Below are 17569 nucleotides of genomic sequence, written 5' to 3'. Positions count from 1 at the left end.
TTAAAAACGATGACGTAAGTTTAGTCATGTGACGCTGTTGTACCAATAGATACTCATGTTTATAGCGGTATTGTGCCTGTTATATTCACTTTCACCCTGTTACTAAGATGTGTTAGTTCACACACTCTTCATATCACAGTCCTGCAGAGATACCAGAACTCACTCACATCTGCTGTCCTGCAGTGAAACATGAGAGATTTAGTGTTTTAGACCAAACATACTGTATAATGGTGAGTGACAGCGATCAGTGAACGCTTTGCTAGATAAAATGATCCTGCCAGAAGAATTGCGTAATAACTGTATTATTAATGTGTCCATCTGCATCATCTCAGTGAGCTTTCGTGAGGTTTTACACATGCGCTGTAAAGGGGAATTTAGCGTTTTCAGGGCGTTTTTCAGCAGTTTCTCTTCCACACATGTAGACATAGCTTCAGTCAGTGTGTTTTATATGCGTGACAGATGTTAAGCCATGACCCTGGCCCGTCCTGCAGCGCGTCACATGCTCATAAGCTCCAGATTGGCCGTAATCCGCTCACTATAGCTCAGGTTTGAGGGTTGCTGCTTGTTTTAATCAAACACAAATATGTTTAATTTCAGCCCAGTGTGTGTTTCATCCGACTCGTCCACACAGTGCTCGTGCTGGAGCTCCTGCAGGACAGCTCAGATCTTTACTATAATGTAATATAGAATGAAAATAAATAAATAAGCTGTTACACTGAGATGGTTTGGGAAAACCATGAAGTGTTTTTGTTCTGTCAGTTATTGGCCACAGGCAGCGTTAAACCATCAAAACTAAATGGTTGTTTATTGCGTATGAATTTCCAATATTTTCTTCAGCAGGGGGTTAAAACTTTTAATGGCAAACAATACCTGTGTGAGATCAATTCTTTATTAGGCTTATAATATAATCAAATATAGGCCTAATATAATATAATATAATATAAAAACGAATTGAAGTATTTGAAGTGATATAATATATCAGTTTAAATGCTTCAATTTGTTTTGATATTATATGATTATATATGGATATTTTCTGCATCTGACGTGCGCGCAGCTTAGAGGGAACACTTCATCTGAGATGCAGTTATGCTGAAGCTTTAATATATAAATATCAGGTGAATCATTTGTGATAACACTAGTGACAAACAACATGTTTCAAATGACCTTCTGATTTTTCAAAAAATGTGCCCGAAAAACTAATGTGTGATTTCAAAACTACCCACATCTGCACTTCTTTGTGGCAAGATGTGACAACAAGCAGAAATATGAGGGAAATCAAAACTAAGTTTATATGCATCACAGTATAGCACTATACGTCCAGGCCACTTTTCAGAATTCCTCTGATCAAAGTGTTTAACGAGGGCCTCAAAGTGAGGAAGATATTGCACTAAATCTGACTAAAGTATGTCATATTTTTAGATTAGATTAGATTAGATTCAACTTTATTGTCATTACACAAGTACAGGTACAAGGCAACGAAATGCAGTTTAGGTCTAACCAGAAGTGCAATAGCAGCAAGTGCAGGATATACAGTGGTTCCATAAGTGCAGAACATGGATATGTACTGAATAAATATAGAGTTGAATACTATTATAAACAAAAATTTACAGATAGATTTGTCCTATGAATATAATATACAGATAACTATTACTGTGAACAGAATTTACAGCTAGATATGTACTGAATATAATATACAGATGGCTATTACTATAAACAGAATTTTTACAGATAGATATGTACTGAATATATATACAGATGGGTGTTACTATAAACAGAATGTGAGCATAATATACAGATGGCTATTACTATAAACAGAATTTTACAGATAGATATGTACTATGAATATATATATACAGATGGGTGTTACTATAAACAGAATGTGAGCATAATATACAGATGGCTATTACTATAAACAGAATTTTACAAATAGATATATGTATAAGTTAGGCTAAAATGAGCAGTATAACAATGGATTTAAAGTAGTGCAAATAAAGTTTGGACAGAAGCTATCCGAGTGAAAGTGCAGTGGAAGTAATTGCATATTACAGTTAAAGTATGGTATTGCAAATGTATATGTAAACAGTCGGTACTGTAAATAAACAGTCGGCAGTGCAAATTGAGCATATTCCAGTCAAGGTAGTAGTGCAAGATGCATATGTAAACAGTTGTTTCTGTAATAACAGTCAGCAGTGCAAATGAACATTATAGTATTGCAAATAACAAAATGGAGGCAGGTGTGAGGAGGGAGAGGAGAGTCAATCAGTATATGAGGGGAGTGGGATCAATGAGGGTTAGAGTTTAATAAAGAGACAGCTCTGGGGAAAAAACTGTTCTTTAGTCTGCTGGTCCTGGTCCGGAGGCACCTGAAACGCCTGCCGGAGGGCAGGAGAGAAAACAGTCTGTGGGCTGGGTGAGAGGAGTCCTTAAGGATGCTGCGCGCTCGATGCAGACAGCGTTTCCTCTGGATGTGCTCGATGGCAGGTAGTGGAGTCCCAGTGATGCGCTGGGCGGTTTTCACCACCCGCTGCAGTGCCTTGCGCTCTGCAACAGAACAGCTCCCATACCACACTGTAGCACAGTTGGTCAGGATGCTTTCTATTGCACAGCGATAGAAGTTCACCAGGATAGTGGAGGAAAGCTGATTCTTCCTCAGTGTCCTCAGGAAGAAAAGGCGCTGGTGAGCCTTCTTGACCAGGCTGGAGGTGTTGGTTGTCCAGGTCATGTCCGCCGAGATGTGGGTCCCCAGGAACTTGAAACTGGAGACACGCTCAACAGCCATTCCATTGATGTGGATGGTGTCGTGTGTGCCTCTTGACACTTTCCTGAAGTCCACGATGAGCTCCTTCGTTTTGGTGGTGTTGAGGAGCTGGTTATTTTCAGTGCACCATGTGGCCAGGTGCTTGATCTCCTCCCTATAGGCAGTCTCATCGTTGTTGCTGATGAGACCAATCACCGTAGTGTCGTCCGCAAACTTGACGATGGAATTAGATCCGTACACAGGCTTGCAGTCGGAGGTGAAGAGGGAGTAGAGAAACGGGCTTAGCACACAGCCCTGTGGTACACCAGTGTTGAGTGTGATGGACGTGGAGCAGTTGGAGCCTGATCGAACATTCTGGGGTCTGTTGGTCAAAAAGTCCAAAATCCAGTTGCACATGGAGGTGTTGATGCCCAGGTCTCCAAGTTTGGCTATTAACTTAGTTGGGATGACAGTGTTGAATGCTGAGCTGAAGTCAACAAACAGCATGCGTGCATAAGTGTTCTTATTGTCCAGATGTGTGAGCACAGAGTGCAGTGCCATGGAAACTGCATCCTCTGTGCTCCTATTGCTACGGTAGGCAAACTGGTGTGAGTCCAATGTGGATGGAAGAGAGTCTTTTAGGTGTGCCAGGACCAGCCGCTCAAAGCACTTCATTACGATGGGTGTGAGTGCTACAGGGCGGTAGTCTTCGGGCACTTCGGGCTGGAGTGTTTTGGCACTGGCACAATGGAAGTGCATTTAAAGCATGTTGGTACAGCTGCTTGGGCAAGAGACAGGTTGAAAATGTCTGTAAAAACCCCAGCGAGCTGCTCCGCACATGCCCTGAGTACGCGTCCAGGGATGTTGTCTGGTCCAGCAGCCTTGTGCGTGCTGATCCTGCTCAGTGCATTGCAGACATCTGTGGAGGAGAGTGTGATCGGCGGGTGGTCAGCTGAGGATTTGAGCTTGGTGGCAGTTTCTCTGTTGTCTCTTTCAAAGCGAGCATAAAAGTCATTTAGCTCGTTCAGGAAGTTGACATCAGTGGCTGCGGGGGTGGAGTGAGAGGGTTTGTAGTCACTGATGGCCTGAATGCCCTGCCACATGCGCCGAGGGTCAGCGTTGGAAAAGTGTCCCTCTATCTTAAGCTTGTAGCAGTGCTTGGCCTCTTTGATGCCCCTTTTCAGATTTGCTCTGGATGTGCTATAGGCTTGTGCATCTCCTGATCTGAAGGCAGTGTTGCGTGTCTTCAATAGGAGTCGCACTTCCCTGTTCATCCATGGCTTCTGATTTGGGTATGTGGTGATCTGCTTCTGGGTTGTAACACTGTCAATGGTGGTATTGATATAATCCAGTACAGAGGAGGTGTAGCAGTCAATGTCCGTGTGAGAGCCACTGGTGGCTTGAGAAGCAAACATACTCCAGTCTGTGTGTAGAAACCTTTCCTGGAGTGAGGAATCTGCCCCCGCAGGCCACACCTTGATGGTCTTCACTGATGGCTTCACGCGATTGATGAGAGGTGCATATTTGGGGGTGAGGAACAAAGAAAGGTGATCTGACTGTCCCAGGTGGGGGAGGGGTGTCGCGACGTAAGCTCCAGCCATGTTTGTGTAAACATGGTCTAAGGTTTTGTTTCCTCTGGTGTGACAGGAAACATGCTGGTGAAATTTCGGTAGCACTGACTTTAAGTTTGAATGATTAAAATCACCCGCAACAATAAACGCAGCTTCCGGGTGAACGGTCTGTTGTTTACTGATGGCTGCGTGAAGTTCTTTCATAGCAAACTTGGCATCAGCATCCGGGGGAATATAGGCTGCAGTTATAATAGTGGAAGTGAACTCCCGCGGTAGATAAAACGGTCTACATTTAACCATGAGAAACTCAAGGTTAGCTGAACAATGTCTCCCAACAATAGCAGAGTTTGTGCACCAAGCTTTGTTAATGTAAATGCACAATCCACCACCTCTGGTCTTACCGGAGCCATCTAATGTTCTATCCGCCCGGAATGTATGGCGTCCCGCTAGCTCAATAGCGTTGTCCGGTATTCCGCTGTTTAACCATGTTTCCGTGAAAATTAGAACATTACAGTTCAAAAGTCTCTTGCTGTATGTGATGTTGAGTCGAATCTCCTCCATTTTGTTCAACAGCGACCGTACATTGGCAAGGAAAATGCTGGGTAAAGAGAGCCGGTGTGGTGTTAGCTTTAGCTTAGCTCTTAGTCCTCCGCGCTTCCCCCGCCTTTGTTTACGATCTCGACGCCGCCTGCGAGCACTTCCGCCCGGCCGGGCAGAGTGCATAGCCCCGGGTGTTTTGGCGATCTCAGGAAGGAGTCGAAGGTTGTCCATAAAACTGTCGGAAATTCGCAAACCAATATCCAAAAGCTCACCTTGGGTGTACGATGTTAAGGCACAACTGTTCTGCACGAACAGACCCGAAATGAGCAAGAAAAATACTACTAAATTGCAGAATCTGGAGAGACCGCGAGCCTCGCGATGTACTCGCGCCGCCATCTTGGTTTCCAACGATTCCATTGGTTGGAATCGTTGGATTCCTTGGTTTCTTGGTTTCCAATGATTCCATATTTGAATCATGACTGAGGTTTAATAAACTGACAGACTCAATCACAACTTCTGTTCTAAGATCAAAACATCTCAAGCATTTTCATATGCGAGAAACAGACCAAAATGTATTGATCATTCCTGAAATTCATGTTTTTAAATTCGCTGCATCACGATGGTTTACGTGACTGGAAGCATTGAGCAATATTAAAGAATTAGTTCACTTCAGAATTAAAATTTCCTGATCATTTATTCACCTCCCCACGCAGTCCAAGATATGGCCATCTTCAGTCGAGAAGAAATGAAGGTTTTTGAGGAAAACACTCCGGAATGTTTCTCCATATAGTGACTTCAATGGGGTCCAACGGGTTGAAGGTCCAAATGTGAGTTTCAGTGCAGCTTCAAAGTCTCGACACGATCCAGCCGAGGAATAAGAGTCTTATCTAGACAAACCAGCCGACATTTTATAACAAAATAAGCATTTATATACTTTTAACCTCAAATGCTGCTCTTGCACTAGCTGTGATGCGACACTCATTACGCAATCATGCCGTCCTTCGGATGAGACGTAAAACCGAGGTCCTGACTCTCTGTGGTCATTAAAAATCCCATGGCACTTCTCGTAAAGAGTAGGGGTGTAACCCCGGTGTCCTGGCCACATTCCACCCATTGGCCCGTACCAATCATGGCCTCCTAATAATCCCCTTCCATTGAATTGGCTCCATCACTCTCTCTCCTCTCTCCACCTATAGCTGGTGTGTGGTGAGCGCACTGGCGCCGTTGTACTGTGGCTGCCGTCGCATCATCCAAGTGGATGCTGCACACTGGTGGTGGTTGAGGAGAGATCCCCTGATATGATTGTAAAGCGCTTTGGGTGTACAGTAGTACATATGAAAGCGCTATATAAATGCCTCATTCATTCATTCATTCAATCAATCAGGTTGAAAGGTCAAGCGTGTTCCGGTTCAGAAATGTAAAAAAGGGCGAAAAATTCATTTTCTCCTCCAACTTCAAAATCGTTCGACATCGTTGTTTTACCTTTTATTTATTTTGTTTTTTTTGTAAATGGCATTTGACTCAGTCTTTGCACGTTGGCTTTGTAAACACTGGGTCTCTTCCGCCTACGTCACGCTTGACCTTTCAACCTGATTGCGTAATGTGTGACGCATCACAGCTAGTGCAAGAGCAGCATTTGAGGTTAAAAGTATATAAATGTTTATTTTGTTCTAAAATGTCGGCTGGTTTGTCTAGATAAGACTCTTATTCCTCGGCTGGATCGTGTCGAGACTTTGAAGCTGCACTGAAACTCACATTTGGACCTTCGACCCGTTGGACCCCATTGAAGTCACTATATGGAGGAACATCCTGGAGTGTTTTCCTCAGAAACCTTCATTTCTTTTTGACTGACGAAAGAAAGACAAACATTTTGGATGAGGAGAGTAAATTATCAGGAAATGTTCATTCTGAAGTGAACTACTCCTTCAACACTGATGTCCTGACACAAGAATGCTTTAGTAAGAAGGATGCTGTAGTGTGTTGTTCCTCTGTTGGCCCAGAGCACCTGAAGGCCCCGCTGGAGGAGTATATGGTGCGCCTGCCGAAGGTGCGGATCCTGCGGACCAAGAAGCGTGAGGGTCTGATCCGGACGAGGCTCCTGGGAGCCGAAGCCGCCACTGGGGACGTCATCACCTTCCTGGACTCCCACTGCGAGGCCAACGTCAATTGGCTGCCTCCCTTACTGGGTAAACTACCCTCCCTTACTGGGTAAACTACCCTCCCTTACTGGGTAAACTACCCTCCCTTACTGGGTAAGCTAACTTCCCTAACTGGGTAAGCTAACCTCCCTTACTGGGTAAACTAACCTCCCTTACTGGTTAAACTAACCTCCCTAACTGGGTAAACTACCCTCCCTTACTGGGTAAGCTAACCTCCCTTATTGGGTAAACTACCCTCCCTTACTGGGTAAGCTAACCTCCCTAACTGGGTAAGCTAACCTCCCTTACTGGGTAAACTAACCTCCCTTACTGGGTAAACTAACCTCCCTAACTGGGTAAACTAACCTCCCTTACTGGGTAAACTAACCTCCCTAACTGGGTAAACTAACCTCCCTAACTGGGTAAACTACCCTCCCTTATTGGGTAAACTACCCTCCCTTACTGGGTAAGCTAACCTCCCTAACTGGGTAAGCTAACCTCCCTTACTGGGTAAACTAACCTCCCTTACTGGGTAAACTAACCTCCCTAACTGGGTAAACTAACCTCCCTTACTGGGTAAGCTAACCTCCCTTACTGGGTAAGCTAACCTCCCTTAACTGGGTAAACTAACCTCCCTTACTGGGTAAACTAACCTCCCTAACTGGGTAAACTAACCTCCCTAACTGGGTAAGCTAACCTCCCTTACTGGGTAAACTAACCTCCCTTACTGGGTAAACTAACCTCCCTTACTGGGTAAACTAACCTCCCTTACTGGGTAAGCTAACCTCCCTTACTGGGTAAGCTAACCTCCCTTACTGGGTAAACTAACCTCCCTTACTGGGTAAACTAACCTCCCTAACTGGGTAAACTAACCTCCCTTACTGGGTAAGATAACCTCCCTTACTGGGTAAACTAACCTCCCTTACTGGGTAAACTAACCTCCCTAACTGGGTAAACTAACCTCCCTAACTGGGTAAACTACCCTCCCTTATTGGGTAAACTACCCTCCCTTACTGGGTAAGCTAACCTCCCTAACTGGGTAAGCTAACCTTCCTTACTGGGTAAACTAACCTCCCTTACTGGGTAAGCTAACCTCCCTTATTGGGTAAACTACCCTCCCTTACTGGGTAAACTACCCTCCCTTACTGGGTAAGCTAACCTCCCTTACTGGGTAAACTAACATCCCTTACTGGGTAAACTAACCTCCCTAACTGGGTAAACTAACCTCCCTTACTGGGTAAGCTAACCTCCCTTACTGGGTAAACTAACCTCCCTAACTGGGTAAACTAACCTCCCTAACTGGGTAAACTACCCTCCCTTATTGGGTAAACTACCCTCCCTTACTGGGTAAGCTAACCTCCCTAACTGGGTAACCTCCTACCTAGTGTTGTCAAAAGTACCAACTTCGGTGCCAAGTCGGAACTGAAATTGTAAAAATGTGAGGCTTTGAGCGCTGTTGAGCGGAATCGTAAACACCTCTGATTGGCCGTTGGGTTCATGCGCTCATCGGATATGTCTGTGATTGGCTACAATGGTCAACGCACAGGAGTGTTTGAGAGCACACAGAAGTGTTTGGGGAGCAGGAGCTTTTGAAAGCACAAGCAGCCGTCTATCAGCGGACCGGTCCTGCTTTGGTACTGAAGTCGGTATTTTTGACAACACTTTTTGAACTACTGAACCCTGATTCCATGGCAGCGTATTATTGTTGTGTTTCCCCCTTCAGACCGCATCGCTCAGAACCGGAAGACCATCGTGTGTCCTATGATCGATGTGATCGACCACGATAACTTCGGTTACGAGACGCAGGCGGGCGACGCCATGCGAGGGGCTTTCGACTGGGAGATGTACTACAAACGCATCCCTATTCCCCCCCAGCTGGAGAAGTCTGACCCCAGCGACCCCTTCGAGTGAGTGCCTTATCACACTTTTATTTGTAACATTTCAATTGATCGATCGCCTCCAAACTCTTTGAATAGGTAAGTATCACAACAGTGCTGTTTTTGCCCCAAATGTGCAAATGTGAAATTGATTTTATACAACAGTTCAATAAATAAGAACTTAATATAGTGTTATATTTTAGATACATATTGTCTGTTTTTGCTCAATTGGAAATATTCCCTATAAAGCCAGAGCAGAAGTGTTGTGCGTCTCCGACACACAGAGATGTTTCGTTTCTGATTGGAGAGCGAATCAATCGGCTGAACCAATGATTCAATGACTCCTTCATAAAGAGAGCCATTTACTTCATTCCTGAATGAATCAGCCGTTTGAACGGAATGAATTACTCATTTATTTAGACATTTACCTCCACCTACTGGCAGTTTTAATTTCTTATTTAGAGTATAATTTCTTTTAAAAAATCCATATTAACCCTCTGATGTCTGAGCTGTTTTCTGGCCCTGGAGGTGTTCTGACATGCTCTGACATTTGTGCTTATTTCTGTTACTTGTGACATTTTCATGGCTAAAGTCTTATTACACTGTATTTAGCACAAACTCTGCTACAATAATATATCAGCAGCATGTGTGTAAAAGTTTGTAGTTTTGAGATAATGACATTTATGCGTGGTTTGTGAAAATACCCCAAAAAATTGTCACTGAAATAAGGCCATGAAACACATACTGATTATTTCTTCACAAGACTTTTGAAAATTGTATCACGTAGCCTAGAATATTTGCTCCAAAACTATGTGAAAATCACCCTGACCGCTCATTCAGATAAGACAATATATTGATTTAAAATTTCTAAGACGTGTTTTGTGTGAGAAAGCTTTATGCGAAGAGCCGTGATCATCTCATGAATATGTAAGCCTTCAACACCTGAGAAAGACAAAGACACTCCCCTAACTGCCCTATTAGGAGCGATCAGGCCCTGTCATTCAGAGCAACCTTGCACAAAGAATGAAGAGATTTAAAAAAGAATGGCTTTTAGATTGTTTGGATTTATTTACAACACAACACAATCCAAAAATACACAACAAATGACAAAAGAGCACATTGAAAACAATGATCCAAAGACAGAGACCTTTGTGCCATTCCTAAAAACATTGTACCTTTCATTTCCAAGGTGTTTGATTTGCACTTTACCATGTTCATATACAGAGACTCATGTGAATGTTGAAGTCAGCAGGACTCAGTGGAGCATCTGGTCCCTGAAAGAAAAGAAAAAAAGTGAACATACTGGTATCAAAAGAAACTAGGCCTGCACGATTTTGGGAATAAATTTTAGATTTTTCTGGTTAAAATTGTTTTTTTAAATTCACAGAAGACACACACACACACACACACACACACACACACACACACACACACACACACACACACACACACAAATGTTTCCAACAATATATAATATAATGAACACCATGTTTGTTGTGCCTTGTAGGCATACGCTATGCGCAGTGCTGCATAAAATAATAATAACAATAACCTATAGCAGCCTATACATCTTCCAAAAGATTTCAGTAACAATGCTAGAGAAAAATATATTGATTATCATGTTACTTCAAATGTTTCCATTCGTTACGATGATATGAAATGAGATAATAGTAAAAATATAAAGCCTATTGTTTGGTGCATTTTGCTTTTCAAACGCGATCGCGGTCCAAAATATGAAACATTATGGTTACCATATTATACATATCTACGTTTGAGCAGATATCCACAGTCAGCAGGACTCAGTGGAGCATCTGGTCCCTGAAAGAAAAGAAAAAAAGTGAACATACTGGTATCAAAAGAAACTAGGCCTGCACGATTTTGGGAATAAATTTTAGATTTTTCTGGTTAAAATTGTTTTTTTAAATTCACAGAAGACACACACACACACACACACACACACACACACACACACACACACACAAATGTTTCCAACAATATATAATATAATGAACACCATGTTTGTTGTGCCTTGTAGGCATACGCTATGTGCAGTACTGCATAAAATAATAATAACAATAACCTATAGCAGCCTATACATCTTCCAAAAGATTTCAGTAACAATGCTAGAGAAAAATATATTGATTATCATGTTACTTCAAATGTTTCCATTCGTTACGATGATATGAAATGAGATAATAGTAAAAATATAAAGCCTATTGTTTGGTGCATTTTGCTTTTCAAACGCGATCGCGGTCCAAAATATGAAACATTATGGTTACCATATTATACATATCTACGTTTGAGCAGATATCCACAAACAGTATTTAACAGGAAACACGGGTCTAAATAGTATAATATTCACCATATATCTAGCAACAGTTCAACTGCAATGTGAAGTTTATGCAACAATACCATAAACTAATAAGTAAGAATTTCTTACCTTACATCTTTCTTGTCTTCAAATCGCGTTCTTCTTCTTCTGAGGTAAATCCATGTAAGCTCAGACGTGTCTTCCAAACTCGACGAAAAGCAGAGACTTGTGAAGTGTTTTGGTGTTTTGTGTTTGAGGTAAGGAGGGTGTTCGCGTTCCATGTGGAGATTTGCATGTGAATCTCTTTTGCGCGAGTGGGCGTGTCGAATTAAAAAGTAATTAGCAAGCGTTTGAGGTACTGGACATCCTGTTGGTTTTATACAAATTACCGCACTCTCAAGTCATATTTTCGTACATTTATTACTACTATGTCCTCACAGACGCGTTTCGGCCTAAGCCATCATCAGTGTGTTGACACACTGATGATGGCTTAGGCCGAAACGCGTCTGTGAGGACATAGTAGTAATAAATGTATGAAAATATGACTTGAGAGTGCGGTTTTTCATCTTTATTTTTGATAAACGTCTTTATTACTCGCACCCATATATTATTTTGGGAGTTGAGCGCGCCTGCTCTTAATACTATTTATACAAATTACTTAAACAGAGAATATTTGTTTTCAGTTTGAATCCGATCATTTAAAAGTACACACTTAAATGTTTATAAAGGTATATGGCTCATAAATGTGTGAGAAGTATTCGCTGAGTTTTGTTTCAGTTTATAGACGTGCTCAAGAAAAAAAAGTTCACAGCGACGGAGAGGCAGAACGCACACCCTGTTTATTTTCTTTATTTTACAAAAGCACAATGTTTTGATTTGATTGTAAGTGGACACATACAAAAGTAGAAATATCACAGATTTCTTTTTTCTGTATGACCATAAATGACGGAGTAATTTAAGTTTATTGTGCTACAATGTGAAGAAAAATCCAGCAAAACGCGGGGGCGCGTTTGCCGACCTCAGAGGGTTAATGAAAAACCCAATAAAGGTATAGTTCATCCAAAAATTCAAATTCTGTCATAATTTACTCTCCCTCATGGCCATTGAAGCCGAAAAGTGTTTGTGTAATTAGGGTTGCAAAGGGGCTGAAAATTTCCTGTAAATTTCCATAAACTTTCCAAAAGTTTGAAAATTTTCCCAAAGATCCTGGAAAGTTTCCAAAAATTCTGGAAATTTTCTGGAAACTAAATTCTGTGTTGAATCAAATAAAACCTATTTTTTTCTTAAGCTACCTTTTGTAGTATCTATTTGATGCTTTTCTCATTTAACACAATAATGACATTAATTTATCTTTTGGGGTAATTTCTCAGCCACATTTGATGTGCGATTAATTAGATTAGGCCTAAAAGTTTTAATCGCTTGACAACCCTAACACTTCCCTAAAAAGTCTTAAAAAGTCTATTGTATAAAATTTAAGGCCATCAAAAATCAAACGGTATATAAGCAAAGTGTTTAAAATTTCTTTTAAGGAAAGGGTCTTATTAAGGAAAGAGGTCTTAAATTTGGGCTCAGAAAAACAGGAATGGTGATACGGCTCATGCTGCGTTCACACCGGACGCGAATAGCGCGTCAAATTCGCGCCTGCCGCGTCTAGTTTGACGCTTGACCACTTTGTGTTAATTCGCGTGTCTAACGCGCGTAAAAACAAAAGTTTGAAGCGAAATTTACGCGCGTCAGAGGTGAAAGTTTTGGCGGCCATCTTTTTTAGATGTTTATCGAGCATTAGCATTAATCGAGAGAGTCACCGCTCGTATATGCTCTGGAGAGCAGAAAAGCTGCGTAGGGGACATCGTCGCTGTACTCGGGTCCACCAGACCCTCCGGAGGGTTTCAGGAGTTTCACAATTTGCTCCAGGAGCTAGGTTTGATGGACCTAACGGTGAGGACGCTGACGAGGACAGCGTAGGCCATATAAGGCCTCGGCCTCGAGTGGTCTATGCCTGTCGAGCCCGCGCTCTACAGCCCGGCGCGAGGTTCACCCTCGCCCCTACCCACCTAATCTGTCATTTATTTTTGTTTTGATAATAAATGGAGCCAGCCTCCAAAAGTGAAACCTGTCCTGTGATTTTTAACAAAGTTTTTATACACTAAATTGTGTTTGTTGTCTTTACAGAATAATAATGTTTCATATAATCTAGAAAAGATATGGAATAAATAGCATTCAAAACAAAATGAGTATCTCTCATATATTGAAATCGTGTTTTTATGTGAAAGATTTGCTTTGCACACCAAGCATTTTAGTCATATTACAAAATCATTTATTGAGGCCAAACATAAAATAACATTATAAACTGTCACTTCACCACGTGACAGCAGCAAGCAGGCTCCTGATTGGTTAACGCGGCGCGAATTGACGCAGAAGTTCAGATTTTTCAACTCGGGCGGCAGACGCGAATTCGCGTCAAACACGAGAATGCACAAATAGCACTACATAAAACATTCGCGCGTAACGCGCTTAACGCGCCAGACGCTCAATTCGCGCCATTCGCGCGAACTTGACGCGCGAATGAGGCGTATTCGCGTCTACCGCGCCGCGCTCTACGCCTCATTCGCGCCGCAGGAATTTTTTACGCGCGTAACGCGTCTTTGCATTGACTTAACATTGAAATCACTCGCGCCTGACGCGCTATTCGCGTCCGGTGTGAACGCACCATTAGTGTGATGATTAAACTTTAGAAGGCGATGAACTTTAGGTGTGAGCATTGATGCTCGTTCTACAGACTCTCTCAGAGAAGTTCATGATGAACAGCCCACATTTATGACACGCTATTGATTTATTATTGATGAATTATGACACTGTTTACTTTATGATGTTTACCTGCAAAAAACGTAGCTTCATTAGCAGAGTAATCGCTGTATTTCTGCTGGTCCAGCGCCACCTACTGGCAGAGAGTGAGTTTGTGTTTTCATTCAGCCGGTGGATCAAAAACATATAATAGCATATTGCATATATAAGATATAATAATTTATAACTTTGACTCATCCCTTTTTGATTTTTAAAACCCCCTGTTCATGCATCTTGAGCAATCGGATCTCTGTCTGACTGCGCTTGAAACTCAATTTACAGAGAAAAACGTGTATGAAGCCAATCATCAGTTTACATTCTTTATGCAAATTCAACGGCGTTCGCTCCACAGAACCTGGAAAAATGTAGGACTAATTGGAAAACACATGGAAAATTTGAGAAAATGTACAATTTTGTGGCTGTCCTGGAAAAAATTATTGTGTTTTCCTTTAGAAAATATTGCGTCTAAAAAATATATATATATATATATATATATATATATATATATATATATACACACACAGTATCTATAATCAATTCACAATTTGAATAACAGTTTTTGAATAACAATATTTGGGTTTCCCCCTTATCCACAAAACCTGGTTCCCAAGCATCCCAGAAAACCTGGAAAAATGTATGACTAATTGGAAAACACGTGGACAATTTGAGAATATGATTATGATCACTGATTATAACAGGAGTTTAGTGCAGAACTGAAGTGATTGACAGCTTCAGTGATTATAAAGGCAGATCTCGTCAGTGTTTGGGTGTCCCCGTCATCTGTGTGGTGCAGCTGTATTCCTCCACCAGATCGAGCTGTGTCTTCTTCTCCTCTTCCCGTCAGGTCTCCGGTGATGGCGGGCGGGCTCTTCGCTGTGGACAGGAAGTGGTTCTGGGAGCTGGGAGGATATGACACGGGTCTGGAGATCTGGGGAGGAGAGCAGTACGAGATCTCATTCAAGGTAATTCTCTTATAGACCCCTTTTCAGTTCGTGAACATGGTGACGTTTGTTTGGGGGCGGAGCTTAGGTGGAGCCACGATTCCTCTCTGCGCTAAGCGCCGCATGAAGCAAATCTGTGCTGGTTTGTATCGGCCGCCTCCAGTGCCGTGACGTGATCGTGCCGTCGGTGCAAAAAGGGTCTATATACGTGTTTTGTCGAGTTTCTTCTGTGTCCTGATCACTGATGCAGAGCTGCCAACTCTACGCCGTGAGACTCACCCGATTGACACTTTCCACACGCTCTCGCGCCACACATCCATGTTCTCACGCACAGAAACACCACGAAGCAAAGAGGACACAGAGATCGACAGACTAGACAAAGCAGTTACTTATGATATATAAAAATCTCAGCTCTCAGATTCTGTCAATTTTATTACGAAATTCAAACAATAAATACCGTTCTGGCGCTTGTAAATGTGACACGACAGATCCCTAGCGGCACGTGACCCGATCATCTCTACTAGCTAACAGTAAATAAACACGAACACTGTTGAAAGATACAGTACAACTTACCGAAATGTATATTCCTCATATATAATATCGATCAATCAGTGTTTTTCAACCGCGGAAAGAGGTCAATAAAACAGCTGGAGAACAACATTTACCTCAGGAAAGCCATTTAATGACCATCATATAGGCTAGCACGTTAGTTGGCTTGGAAAAAAAAAAGTATTTTGCTAAATATGTGTACTATATTACATATGTATTATATTTTTACTTATATCATTAAATAAAGTTGTTATTATAATAAAAACCGCATTATATTTAGTTTGAGTTATTTTTAACCTTAAATAATGCTACCAGCTAATAAGGCTCTCTGTGTGTGTACAGCATTAGGTGAGATTTGTTTTTTCTTCAGAAAAATGAACGCCTATCTTGTGTACCTAATATTTATCCAAATGAGTCAATACTAAATCAAATCACAAGAATTGAATTGAAATCTTGAAATTTGTGTCAAGCAATAATAAAAAAACGCAGCTTACCAGAAATTGTACCGTGTAAACATTATAACATGTTGTCACTAAACCTAATACAATTCAGTTTAGTTACTAAAATGTTTTGACAATCACAATACACTTATTGTGATGCAAGAATTGTGGGAATAATTAGGCCTGTCAAGATTATTGATTGTGGCTATTCGATCTATTTACAAGTATTTGAGATTAAATTAATACATTTCAATCACATTTTGCCAAAAATATAAAAAAATAATGTTATAAAGTCAGAATGAAGGTTTATGGGTTTAATCAGATTGCATTATATATTAAACTAGTTTTATGAATTATATTATATTATGTTGTTTTATTAATTTATTATATTATATTATACTAGTTTTATTAATTATAGTAGTTTGATTAATTATATTATGTCATATTATATTATGTTGTTATATTAATTTATTATATATTATGTTGGTGTTATTAATTATATTTGGTTACACTTTATTTTAAGGTGTCATTGTTACAGTGTAATTATATATTTAAATACAGAGTAATATTGAGTAACTACATGTGCTTACTATAGGGGTAGGGTTAAGGGTTATTTGCATGTAATTATTCATCATTTACTGTTATTACTACGGTAAGTACATGTAACATGTAACAAGACCACTGTAAAATAATGTGTTACCTTATATTGTACTATAATAGTTTTACTAATTATATGCGTCTTTTAAATGATATTATGAAATACCATCAGTTTGGAAGTCAGCTTTTGTTATTCCCTTGTTTAAAGGCGGTGATCCAGCAGTTTTAACTAACTATCGGCCTATATCTAATTTGTGTGTTTTGTCAAAAATTTTAGAATCCCTTGTTTCAGACCAAATAAAAGAGTTTTTATACTCAAATGAACTCCTTTCCAAACTGCAATCAGGCTTCAGGAAAAAGCACAGTACCATCACTGCTGTTACAAAAGTAATTAATGACATACTTGTCGCTCTTGATAGAAAGCAATTCTGTGCATCACTTTTTCTTGATCTGTCGAAAGCTTTTGACACAGTGGACCATGCTGTTCTAAGGCTTCTTTGTCTGGGATTGTCTGATTGTGTAGTTTCCTGGTTCATGAATTATCTGAGTGACAGGACTCAGTGCATTAAATGTGATGGTCTATGTTCTGCATTAGTGAAGGTCCACAAGGGGGTGCCACAAGGCTCAATATTAGGTCCTCTCTTGTTTATTATGTATATAAATGAACTAGGCCACAATGTGTCGGATGCTAATATGCATTTGTATGCTGATGACACGATTATTTATTGTTTTGGATCGTCCCCAGCTAAAGCGGTTGAGTCTTTGCAGAAAGCTTTTAATGTGGTTCAACGCACACTTATGCAGCTTAAACTGGTTCTCAATGCTGATAAGACCAAACTGATGCTGTTTAGTAATACTAAGGTTTCTCAAGCTCCTCCTCCTGTGTTCACTTTGACTGGAAGTGTCATAGAGGTGGTTCATTCTTATAAATACCTTGGTATCTGGCTTGATGATGCTCTCACTTTTAAGCCTCATATAGACAACCTTGTGAAGAAACTCAAACTTAAACTGTCTTTTTTCTTTC

The 17569-nt window shown here is 40.9% G+C and overlaps 1 protein-coding gene and 1 long non-coding RNA gene across 5 annotated transcripts in view; one reads left to right on the top strand and one right to left on the bottom strand.

Annotated features, from left to right (window-relative positions):
- Nucleotides 1-17569, top strand: part of galnt10 (UDP-N-acetyl-alpha-D-galactosamine:polypeptide N-acetylgalactosaminyltransferase 10 (GalNAc-T10)) — a 42699-nt gene that overhangs the window by 14583 nt on the left and 10547 nt on the right. For all 4 annotated transcript variants that reach the window (XR_014198710.1, XM_082141297.1, XM_082141298.1 and 1 more), the window contains 3 exons: nt 6849-7034; nt 8710-8893; nt 14863-14980. Coding sequence is in view for 3 of the 4 variants with exons in the window: in XM_082141297.1 (XP_081997423.1) it covers nt 6849-7034; nt 8710-8893; nt 14863-14980 (488 nt within the window). In the remaining variant the exon portion in view is untranslated. The remainder of the gene's footprint in view (nt 1-6848; nt 7035-8709; nt 8894-14862; nt 14981-17569) is intronic.
- On the bottom strand, nt 8094-8689 carry LOC309478068. Its single transcript, XR_014198804.1, has 3 exons — nt 8344-8689; nt 8190-8281; nt 8094-8145 (listed from the first exon to the last, which is right to left on the bottom strand). It is a non-coding gene; the product is annotated as an uncharacterized lncRNA (long non-coding RNA).

Source organism: Leuciscus leuciscus (assembly GCF_965113295.1).
Source record: "Leuciscus leuciscus genome assembly, chromosome: 16".
NCBI lineage: Eukaryota > Metazoa > Chordata > Actinopteri > Cypriniformes > Leuciscidae > Leuciscus > Leuciscus leuciscus.
Note: the sequence above shows the minus strand (reverse complement) of the source record. Positions and strands in the feature narration are given on the sequence as shown.